Below are 12,539 nucleotides of genomic sequence, written 5' to 3'. Positions count from 1 at the left end.
AAGGTAAAGATAACACAGGTACATTTGCTGGAAAAGGAGTGTCCGCCCATTTCAAAGCACTTATGAAATGTGACGATGAAATACTAGATGCATTTGCTGTATATGGACTGACCTCTGAAATACCAAATTGGATTTTCAGGCAAATGGAAAGATATGTTTGCATATTATACAGTACTTCTAAGATCAAGGCAGATTATGTCACAGACTTGAGATGGATGTTATTTGCACAGAAAGGCAAGGAAGGACAACAATTACCTCCAACCATGGGAACTCTTAGACCACACGTCGAAAGAGCATACTACATGTCTATTGTATGGAATTCATCATGCAAGCCAACTCCATCTATTCCACCAGCAACTGACTACTCCTGGCAACTAGAAGATGGTCACTTGAAGCCGGTATTCTGCAACAATCCACCAGCACCAGAAGCTCTTCTAGAAATTCGTCGATGTACCTGCAATGGTTTATGCTCAACAAATCGCTGTAGTTGTAAGAAAAACAACTTTCTCTGTATAGTACTGATGCATGTGAGTGTGGTGATGGATGTGAGAATACAAAGGACTTGAATGTAGAGCTAGTAGACGATATCGATGAACTTTATTGACTGGAGAGGGTAATCTGACTATATTCAATATTTATGGTATGAATTTATTTATTATAACAGTTCCATTGGTGATTTGAAATATTGATTTTGGAACAAGGGATATCATCAACAAAACCACAAGTACCGGTACAAGTTATAAACAATACTAGACAAATCTATAGTCTCTCAGTTGTGGATATTACATGCATTGGGCAAGAGGTCAGATATGGCATTTCTGTTTGCTTTAAAACAAAACATTTAATTACAGTAAATATAAAAAGGCATACTGCGAACAATTTGAAACAAATTTCAAGTCTGTGTGACCATTAGTTACCGAGATATGATGATAGAAGGTCAAAGGTCAAATGGTCAGAAATGGCATTTCCAGTTATTTCTGGTCAAAATATTCCATTAGAGTAAATAGAAATATGTACCTTACAAATATTTTAAGATTAAAACCAAGTCTCTACGATTAGTGGTTGCCGAGATATAAGTACTTGATAGCATAAGCGACCATTTTGAAAAAGCGCCCCCAGCGAATGAAAAACGCGTTTAGAATTTGGACAACAAGTTGGAAGTTGTTCGTTGTAATGTCCTTGATCACTTAAAAGTGAAAAATCAAACTTGGCTAAATATATGAAGTAAAATACAAATGCTGCCTGACTATAGCACAAAGCATAGCCATATGTTAAACCTGGTGGGCAAATGGCACTAAATATAGTCATACACTTAGCACTAGGTCATCTGCATAACCATATGTCAAAGAAACCTGGTGGGCAAATGGCACTAAATATAATAACACATATAGCACTTGGTCATATCCATAGTGCATTTAATACACAGATATTGCTATATATTTTAGATTCTGTGGGTCACAATATACAGAAATTCAGTCAAATTTACCTACTACTACTTAACTATTTTGATGCTCATATATATAGCTCACTGTCACTGTTCAAATGGCATGTACACTGTTATTTTATTTTTACACTAGTCTTGGCCAGATAATGGCCTATCAGTTCAACATATCTATATCATGTTATTCCAATTTGTTTCCCATTTGCTTTCATTAGTAATCATTACTTTACTTTTATTTTTTTGCTTAGTTTTCTTAACATAAAAATCCACCAAAAGTTTTATTTTATTATTCCCTTGCCTTTCAAGCTAGCTCGCCAATGTCGAAATGGTTCCGCCACATTTTACTGCTCAATATTGCCAACATTTGTAAATATTGCTTTCCTCATCTACGATACTAATCTTTGCAAAGTCACTAGCACTAACAACTAACTGTCCATTTTGCTTTATCCAGCTTACATTTGTTGTAGCATCGCCACCTGTAGGGGCGTCTCTGTAAAGTTCACCTTTCTTGTGCACTCAAACACCCACACACACACTTGTGTAAGTCATACCAAGTGACAACTAACAAGTAACAACTAACTGTCCATTTTGCTTTATCCAGCTTACATTTGTTGTAGCATCGCCACCTGTAGGGGCGTCTCTGTAAAGTTCACCTTTCTTGTGCACTCAAACACCCACACACACACTTGTGTAAGTCATACCAAGTGACTTAAGCTTGTGCATGCTTGCCTGTGTCTGCTGCATACTTTTTAGCATGTGGGAAGTAGTTAGTGATGTTATTGAAACACCTGATTCACACATATAATCGAGGGGATTAAGAATATCTTAACATTGGTTGTTATGCTAAAACCACCTTCTGTAGTTTTTTTTAGAATCCACCTTCTATAGTTTTTTAGAAACACATTTCCGTGTTGCATCAATGAAAAATCTCGGAACATATCAGTAATCAATAAAATGTGCTGGCATCAGTGCACACATTCTTTGGCATCATTTCTTTCTTTTGGGAAACACATAGAGTAGGTCTACTTTAAACCTTTAAAACAAACGAAAGCGTTTCTGTGTTTCATCAATGAAAAATATTGGAATATGACAATAGTCTTTACCATGTCTAATTTTATATAACTATATTCTGTACCTACTTCATCCTTAATGGAAATAAGTACTTTTTTGTGCTACCCTGAATTCATTCCTGTACTGTTTTTTTAATGTTATTTTGTTTTGAATTCGAATAAAGAAATGAAAAAGTGAGGCCTGTTAGGTTACATTGATGTAATACATGCCATTAAATTACACCATAACAAACAGGTGTAACTTGGTAAGATTATCATGTGAGATCCATGTTACAATTTGATACATTTGTGTTTTATGTGTGAATCGGGTATAATAATTCATAAAATCTAGCAATCCAAAAGAAAAATGAGATTTTCAAATAGGGAATGTACATATGATCAACATTTTAATCAATAATATACAATACTTCAAAATCAGAGAACATATTTTAAAAAGGAAAATAATTCTGCAACATATCAAATTTAAATCTAACAATCATAAATCATTTCTAATTAAGAAGTTCTTCTTGAAACTAAATGTTGAAACTTACTGAAAAGTACAAAAAAGCTTTAAAATACCAACGGAACTATATAAATATGAACGGATATATCTTTGTTTATTTGTGCAATTTCAATGTATTATAATCATGGCTAGAGTAGATACACTACTTTTGTTGGCGCTTGTTTAGTATGCACTAATATTAATAATAATTTCAAAACTGTTTATAAATATTTATTTTAACTTTTCGAATAATTAGAGTTTCTGAATTAAATTTATTTTATTGCTTATTAAGAAGTTTATTATAGTGTAATTCTTCAAAATTTTTGTTCACCCAAGTTAGAGGGTGGCATTGCATTATTTCTGCCTGTCATAAAACTATTACGAATCTTTTGTGCACAATATAAGAATTTGGATACTGTATGCTTTTTATTTATGCAATTTAATTATGGTAACTCTGCATAGAGCTCTGTATACACTATCAAACTTTATGTGACAAAAAATGTGTTATACCCATATAAGGAGATGATGATGTCATATCACTATATCACCATATTTAAGCATGTATCACTACCATATTTGGGCACATCACACTTTTTTGTCAAACTAGTTTCATAGTATAGACAGAGATGTATGCTTCTTGAGGTTGCATTGAACTATAAAATGTCTGGGTTCCCTATATCGAGTACTGTATGTGTAAGTTATTATTTTTCAAATGAGCTTTAATTGTAATATATTTAAATATAATTAATATTTTTGAAGTTAAGCTGAAATTCCTAATGATAACTTCACAGAAATACAGATTTTATAAATATAAATAAGTATATAAAATTGGCCTCATTTTATGCCTTTTGATGCTCTCATTATAGTATTCATTATTGCCATTTACATACAGGATGTTACAATTATGATGAATACAATTATACAGTCAATGTCTGTCAATAGTCACTATTAATCTGTAGTCAGTTTACTCAAATTGAAATCAGGTCGCAATTTAAACCTAGCTGTAGATTAATAAATCTACATTCCTTGATTTACTTTGTATAGTAATTGGTCAGATGTTTTGCCCTACTCAGACGAGATTTGTACTTTATACTAAGTACATTTAAGAACACATAAGTAATTTTTGGGTGGGACTTCAATGCAAAGCTATTTGACAGTTACAATCCTTTGTGTAGTACTTGAATATATTGTTGATATTTTCAGGTACCGACAAATCTGATGTCGTTTGAGTAAAATACTACCTCGAGAAGAAGAGCAAGAAGAGATGGACAGAAGACCAAAAAAGTATTACAATCTTTTTAATAACTAGTGTGAATACAAGCCTATTTATTTGGATGTGGACATTTGAATACCAGATGCAATCATTTCAGATCATTTAAATACCAGATGCAATCATTTGAATACCAGTTGCAATCAATCGAATACATAATAATGTAAATTTAGCCAGATGTGGTTGGTTACCTGGAAGATGTGAGCAATAATAAAACACCAAATTTAGAGATGTGTTCATTTGCATACCAGGAGGTTTATTTCCATCAGCTGTAAGGGATTAAATAACACATTTTAGTCAATTTGGAGTCATCTAAAATTATTTGCATACAGCTGTCATCATTTGATTATCAAATGGAAAGATTTAAATACATGGTGCTTTATTTACAAACATTGGTGTTACCAGGTGTTAACAAATTGCATCAGGACTACATGTATACTCATTTAACTTGAGTATGCAGAAGCAGGTGCTCCGTTCTGGATGCCAGGTGTTTCATTTCGAATTTCCAGGAGTTCAAATGTTAATACCAGGTGTTCAAATTTTAATGCCAGGAGTTTTGATTACCAAAAAGTGATATGGAATGTAACATGTGTGCTGTTCATTTTTAAAAGACAAGAGTGCAATTTATATAATAAACAATATAAGTTGGAGTTCAACAATGTCGAACCAAACCTTCTAAAAAAATAAAACTAGGGTACATGGTGAGAAACATGTACTTATGAGAACTTACTGTTCCGTCTTGGGCATTGATCCGATGTATAAAATCATTTATCCCCCTGTAGGTAATTTGTACAGTATAATGTTAAAAGCGCATGTTAAAATTGAGATACCAAACTATTTGTACTAAAAATGCACAAGTTTAGGATAGTGTATTTCAGACTGGAAAATATGCGTAATGATGCAATACCTTGATATGATAGTTATTTCCAAAATATAACCGTTTTCTTTTTCTTGCCTATATTAAAATTCTGCTATTTGATTGCATAATAATTCCTTTTTACACACAAAAAAGTTGTTACAAGGTGTAAACAGTGTAAATGTTTGTGTCTGGAGTGTAAAAAGGTAGTTAAATTGTGTTTAATTTGGAAATCAGATAAATTGATTGACAAATTAATTTATACAGTACCTGTATGTATACAAAAAATTACTCAATGCTTAGAAAAAGAAATGCGTATAAAAATCACCAATTTATTAATCACTTTCATTAGAAAAAAAGGCTTTTACAGTGGTTTCCAGACATCCTGATTTAGGACACTTTTTTGAGTTTTTATCGTTCAGGATTTGTGTTCTGATGTGTTAAATGATGACTGCCATCTATAGTTTTACGGCATCAGACAAAAAACAGTTTTTTTAACATCCATTTAAGCACTTTTTAAAGCAATCAATTAAAAAAAAATTAAGCCCCAAACCAAGCTACTTTAGAAAGTTGCGGCTACTACTAACAAAGTGAATATTACCCCTGCAGCCTATACTCATTATTTTTCACACAAGTAGGAATGAATTTTTTGATCATCACCTCTAGGGCAGTTGGTCTAAAGTTGAACTCAAGGCCTACATAAATCTCAATACAGCTTTAAAATAACTTATTGCTACTGTAAATTCTGTTGATTATTAGGTTAATGAATCTATCATATTAGAATATAAACCGTATTTCCTCTTGTCTTGTATTTATTAACATATTTATTAGATATCCTGTTTGCAAAGGTAATATCTATTACTATATTATTAGCCTTAAATATATTAAATTTTAGAAATAAATGCATCCAACTAATCCAATAATTCATTTTACATGCTAAAAGATTAGGTTGACCATTTCCCGAAATATATTTGCATACTGATTTGCATATTTCCAATGTTGAATGATAGATTTGAAAACCTGTACTGCAGGTGAAAGAGTTAATTTGAGGTAAATCATAATGGTGAAGTCGTATTTTGCATGAATAAAGATGTGTTCCTATATTCTGCATTTGCCTCATATACAAACAAATATTCAATGACATTTAAATAAACTTTTAAAAGCCAATACAGTAGAACCGTTCCTTTTCAACATCATTATTTCGATACATCTATTAAGGGGACACTTAGAAATATACGTTTTAATGCATTCAACCTCTATTCAAGGGACACTCCTCCAATGAAGTTGATACTTTGTTGAGTCCTGAAAGTGTCCATAAATAGGTGTTCCACTGTATACCTGGGATATTTTAAAGTCAAAGTAAATTGTATCTGAGTTTGTTAGTGAAAAATTTAACAATTTATGACTTGTTTGTATAATTATTATTATAAATAAACACTTCAAACTTTTAGTTTCAAGGGGAAAAGTCCTCAAATAATTATCTGACTTGTGTTTGTTAGTAATTGATAAAATGTTAGAAATGAAATGATTCTCTTTTCTGTTGAAACCAGAGAAAATTGAGAAATTATTCTGATGTAAATTGTACTTTAATACATTAGTACAGCGAACAAACTTTGCAGCAAAATTATCTTATATTCATAAAATTGTCACAGAGAGTAATAAAAATGAGAAATGGTACAGGATTAGGAACAAGGTTTAATATTTTACCAACTTTTTATATTTGTGTAATTTGTACATTTCATCATTTAATATTTTAATTTATTATTTGTTGTTTCCTTTGTATAATATTGTAAAACAATTATTATTACGATTTTTGTTTTATAACCTCCAAAAGTAACACAATTTATTATTTTTCTTTAATATTATGTAACATAACTTTTATAAATAGCGTTTTGTTAAATTTGTTTTGGTTAATTATTTATGTGCACTCTATTCTGTATTTACTTTTACTGTTTTATATTTATTTATTTTTTAATGTACAGTAAACACAATACCACTTTATTTATTATTGTTGCTACCTTATGCATATTTCGATCAAATGTTTATCTGTGTGTGTGTGTTATTTTACAATGCATTGCAATGTTATACTGTTGGGGGAATCCCCTCAATTTGAAGTCTTCCTCATCATCCCACTTGGATGCAATGTAACGTGGCTTAACGCAAGTAAGTTGACCAATCACAAGCAGAAGTTTGAATGATACATCACGTCAGGATTGGTCAAATTATGGTGTTTTTGTTGCGTTCAAGTGGGATCCAAACATTATGGTTTGTTAATGTTACGAGACCTATGTACCATTTTGACAGTGTAAAAGAACATGTATACTTTAACATAGTGCTATTTTTTATGGGACCCCATAATGATTTGTATGATTTCAATAAAAGAATGTGAAACTAATCAATTTATATTGTCAAATAATAGTTATTTACAACAAAAAAATATTAAGACAAAATAGCCGACCAGGAGACTAATGGTTTCTGGTTAAATGTTTATTTTGTCTTTTTATTAATAGCAAAATTGTTTTTTTTTGTGTTAAATTATCGCCAAACGGAATAACTTGATTAAAACATGAAATATTCAAAGTTTTATTTGTTGGTGGACATCCGACTTTAAAGAGCTTAACACATTTTTTAATGTGATTCCAAAATTAAACTTTCTTATTTTATGTAGGCCGATGTTTTTTATGGTCGTAAAAATCTTGATGTGATGTCTGAATATATAAGAAAAAAAACCTTTTGTCATGTGATCAATATATTCTATGAATACAAGTGTTCATTACAATGTCTTGGAAACAACAGTATTTTAGTAATACAGTACAACCTCTCCTTGAGACACCTCTATAAAGATTGTTGAGTTCCAAAGATACAGAATTCTCAAAATAGAGGTTCCACCGTCATGTTATGATTCCTATTGCCATTTGTATGCTTAAAATACTATTATTTTTTAATGTGTATTATGCTATTTTTATATTGTACTGTTTTTCTGTTGTCCACCATGTAAATCTTCACTCAAGAGCATGGGTTAGAATCTTTTTTCTTTTGTTTAAATATCTGATTTAAACAAAATAATCACATATTCTTATATTTATCTCTTAAAATATTTATTTTATTCAGTATTATACTGTCTATATTAATTAAAACTTTAGAATCCTCTAGTTTCAGCTTTGCGCATGTTTAATAAATTAATACTAAAATATGGTGCATACAAATGTACTTTTCTATTTATATTCAGGGCTGTTAAGGTTATGGCACTGAAGTATGAAATAAAAACGATAATTGTAAAATGCTTTTTTAGTTTTCTTATGTCTTGTGTCTTTTGTGTTTTTCTGTTACAGTATTATTGAATTTTTGTTTCGAGTGGTTGAGTCAGGGTTACCACGATCCATAACTATTAAATCGGTACATGTTTAAGGCTCTTCAGATCATAGTCCTCTCAGATAAGAACAATGTGTACTTCTGGCTTGTGAACCCAGTTCATCTTTAGGAAGAGTAAGGTGTGGGGTTGTCCTGGTGTTCTGTTGTGATATGCCCAAATATGGTAGTGATATGACGACATCGTGTCCACATATGGGCACATCACATTTTGTTGTTACATAACATTGTGTAGACCGAGCTTTAGTTTATTAAGATAAGAGTATATATAGTGTAAAATATATAAAGTACTAACACTCCAATAATAACAACAGAAATGTATTTAGTCTGAAATGTTTGCATAACGTTGATTTAAATACTGAATTATCCAAGCATAATTACCGATTCAAATGAATTATCCATGTACGGTAATTAGTATCGTCAGCTATGATGGTTTTCATCAAATTAAATCTGAAGTTTTACATTATTCATGATAATTACAACCCAACAGCAAACAATTGCGTTGTTCATTTGACACAGAACAGTTAAAGACCATTATACTGCTACTGTATACAATGCTTTTTAATATATCAGTTTAAAAAGAAAACTTTTGGGCAGTTGATGTAGTAGATTTTTACAAGAAGTGGGGGGGGGGGGGGGCCCAAAAAAACCCCATTTATTATCAATTCTACTGCAGGTCTCTAGTTTGAAAAGGACACTTCAGGAAAAAGGGGTTCCTTTAAACCCTCACTGGCTACAGGATAACAGGAGGTAAAAAATTAAAATTGTACAGTAAAAAATGCTTCAAAGAGGTGTCTGTTTGCAAGTGGTATCTAATACATGATAAGAACTTTTAATACAAACAAAGTAGGGCATGTTGAAGCAAAATTTCTAAAAATGTTCTCATCTTTTAGTCCAGCTAACCCAGCTCTATTTATAGAACAACCAGCTCTAAATTCTACCACACCCGGAAGTATGATTCTGAATAGATATTATGCAGTTTATCTGGTTTGTATGTGGGTGTATCTAATAAGATTAACTTTTGTGTGTAGGTGGTGATTGGTATAATCTATATTGGTGACTAATTAAGTCAAATTTAGAAAACAAAATTGTACAATTTAATTCATTTTAAAACAAGTTACACTAGTATTATGAAAGGTTGAATATATACAGTTCAATTCATATACAGGTCAATTCATTGAACAGTTCAATTCATATACAGTTAAATTCAAATAATTCAATTCATATATACAGTTCAATTAAATTCCTGACAACTCCAGTGTTCTGCTTTAGTCAACTGTTTTATCTTCTGTGGGGCTTTTCAGGAGCTGAAAATGAAATTACAAATAACAATTTACTTAAACATATGCAATAAAAATATAATAGAACCAGATACAGGGTAAAGCTTGGTTCCCTCTTGGATGTCACAAAAAGATATAAGCAAGCCAAAGGTCAATCATATATTCATATTTTAGTCTACTCTGTAGCAATGTTAGTATACTTAGGCATACGGGAGTCACGACTTAAAGTTCAGTGAACTTACTGTGACTTCCATCCACCCACATTTAATATATGTTATATAAATGTAAATGATATATATATATATATATAAGTGAGTGGAAAAAATAAATAAACGAAACGAAACGAAAGGTAATTTGACCAGTCACAACATGACGGATCATCCAAACTGTCGCTTGTGATTGGTTAATTCACTTGCATGGTGGCCATGTAGAACTAAAACTCAGTGTTACAAGTTTATTTAGCATTCATTCAGATACTAGTTTTAGTACTTGGGATACTTACAGTTAAATCATGAATATTGGCATGCAATTGTATCAATGTGTTTGGCTTACCAGGTTCTTGAAGTTTTTGTTTTATTGGTTCCAATGCTTCTATTAAGCTTTCCCTATTTTTCATGATAGCTTCAACGGATGGTTTATCCACCGTCTCAAGCCATTCCTGCCTTTCACTACATAGGTTTATAGCAGTCATCTGTAAGCAATACAGTATGATACAAATAAGAACAAGTAGTAAATTTGGTTGGTTAGATTGTGTTTTATCTAAATATTACATGGTTCTTGTCATGTGACAGCTTACAAAATGTACTGAACATCCCAACACCACAAGGTCTCAAACTTGTGGCTTTGCAAACAAACACCAGACAGTCTCCAACTCAAGTCTGACTCATTTACTCCTATACTAGTATTCCATCTCTCTACAGATCTGTCTACACTATCAAACTAGTTTGACAAAAAAAGTGTAATATGGCCAAATATGGTAGTAATATGGCCAAATATGGTAGTGGTATGACATCATCCTGTCCATATGGGCACATCACATTTTTTTGTCACATAATACAGTTTGATATTCTATATTATCTCTATTAATTATTTATAAATAAACCTTTTCATCTTTGCTTAATTTTCCTTGAAGTTTCTGCGGATCTTCAACTGTGTCTTTCATATTTCTGATGACAGCTAATAAAGCTCGTTTTGCTTCTGTAAAACAAACATTATTCCTTTTTAAATGTTAAGAGTAGACACCGCTTTAAGTGACCTGGATAAACATACAGTACAATATAACCCTGTAGCTTGGTGGTTAAGATGCTTGGCTACCAATCCCAGTGTCCTGGGTTCAAATGCTGTCAGATTCTAATTAGACCAAAACAAAAACTGATATTATTAAGTATTAGCTTATTAGTATTAAATGGTGCTCAGTTATTGAAATGATATTGTGAAGCTCTGTCTACACTATCAAACTAGTTTGACAACAAAAGTGGGATGGACACCATTCATCATGGCCAAAATATGGGCACATCAACTTTTTTTTTCTGTCATAAAGTTTGACAGAGCTTAATAAATTAGTTAGAAAGTCAAAACTTAACATTAGTCTACAGTCTGTGCACATTTTTCTGCTGAAAGTGACCAATGAAAAAGGGAATTTCTTATGAAACTGTGTATGCATGATAAACTATGCATTGCAGATATCAATATAGTATTATGATGAAGATTTACCCGACAAATCAAGGTAGTAAGCACATTCAACATGCTTATATCGAAGTGCTACATCTCTCGCTTTCTCTCCATGGGTGGTAACAACAGATAAAATTGCACCAAAATCCACTAGTATCTTTAAGCATTCTATTCTACCCCAAGCAGCAGCATGATGCAGTGCTGTGTACCCTAGAATAAAGAAAACAGGTATAAATAATTTAGAAAAAAATTTAGTTTGTTGGGTCTACAGCCTCTCCATTGTACATTTCCCCTTTATTTTTGTACTGCACCTCCTAGAATGCATGCTACACTGTCTGTGGCAGAACTGTAACATGCACACTGCACTTACTGTGACAACGTGCATGCTACATGCCATATGCAGCATGCCATGCTACACTCTGCTCTGTCACCACACATGCAAATGTGTTCACATACTGAGTATTATTAACGTTGTACAAATTTGGTCATGTTTTACTATGGCTTTAGCAGTATTGTATAGGCCTAGGCTAGTACCGGTAATCAACAATAGTCAATACCTCTCTTTGATGCCATATCACATTCGGCTCCCTTCTCAAGAAGAGCCTTCACAATCTCCTCTCTTCCTAAAATACAAGACATATCAAGGGCTGACTTTCCAGATTTTTTATTACGAAAATTTGTATTAGATCCCCTTTCCATCAAAAACCTAACGATATTCTCATCCCCACTTATGCATGCCAGTTCAATTGGTGTTGTCCCATCTTCAAATTTGTTCACCAGGTCCTGAACCCGATCAAAATATGGGTCAGCTTCATTTGTGAAGCATTCTTGCAACCTGGCAAAATCTCCTGTCGAAATGCAACGAAAAATAATATTTTTATGATTTGATGATGATTTTCGAGACGGGGGTGTCTCTTCAGTCGTTCCTGTCATAGTTAACTTATCGAATGTATACGATTTAAAACAGGTATATAACGTTGAAAAATTGACAGAAATGTAAAAGTTGTTTTGATTACAGTGGTTTCCATGAAAATTGACCTTTTCAAATTTGACCCTAGGCCTATGTATTGTTACATAACATGAACAAAAAAAATTATTTTT

General features: G+C 32.0%; 2 protein-coding genes across 7 annotated transcripts in view; one reads left to right on the top strand and one right to left on the bottom strand.

Annotated features, from left to right (window-relative positions):
• The window catches only part of LOC140046975 (ras-specific guanine nucleotide-releasing factor RalGPS2-like), a 37,068-nt gene extending 29,248 nt beyond the window's left edge, over positions 1-7,820 (top strand). For 5 of the 6 annotated variants that reach the window (XM_072091761.1, XM_072091758.1, XM_072091757.1 and 2 more), the window contains one exon: positions 4,196-7,820. In XM_072091761.1, the coding sequence (XP_071947862.1) occupies positions 4,196-4,225 (30 nt within the window). In that variant the 3' untranslated portion in view covers positions 4,226-7,820. The remainder of the gene's footprint in view (positions 1-4,195) is intronic. The other variant, XR_011844887.1, reaches the window with a different exon arrangement.
• An 805-nt stretch (positions 7,821-8,625) lies between these two features.
• On the bottom strand, positions 8,626-12,455 carry LOC140046976 (ankyrin repeat domain-containing protein 45-like). The gene is made up of 5 exons (XM_072091763.1): positions 11,996-12,455; positions 11,481-11,648; positions 10,870-10,964; positions 10,320-10,458; positions 8,626-9,794 (listed from the first exon to the last, which is right to left on the bottom strand). The coding sequence occupies exons 1-5, from the start codon at positions 12,369-12,371 to the stop codon at positions 9,769-9,771; spliced, it is 804 nt and encodes a 267-aa protein (XP_071947864.1). The 5' UTR covers positions 12,372-12,455; the 3' UTR covers positions 8,626-9,768.
• Between the last annotated feature and the right edge of the window lie 84 nt (positions 12,456-12,539).

The sequence above is a fragment of the Antedon mediterranea genome, chromosome 4, assembly GCF_964355755.1.
Source record: "Antedon mediterranea chromosome 4, ecAntMedi1.1, whole genome shotgun sequence".
NCBI lineage: Eukaryota > Metazoa > Echinodermata > Crinoidea > Comatulida > Antedonidae > Antedon > Antedon mediterranea.
The sequence above is the reverse complement of the archived record's forward strand: the minus strand, read 5'-3'. Positions and strand labels throughout refer to the sequence as shown.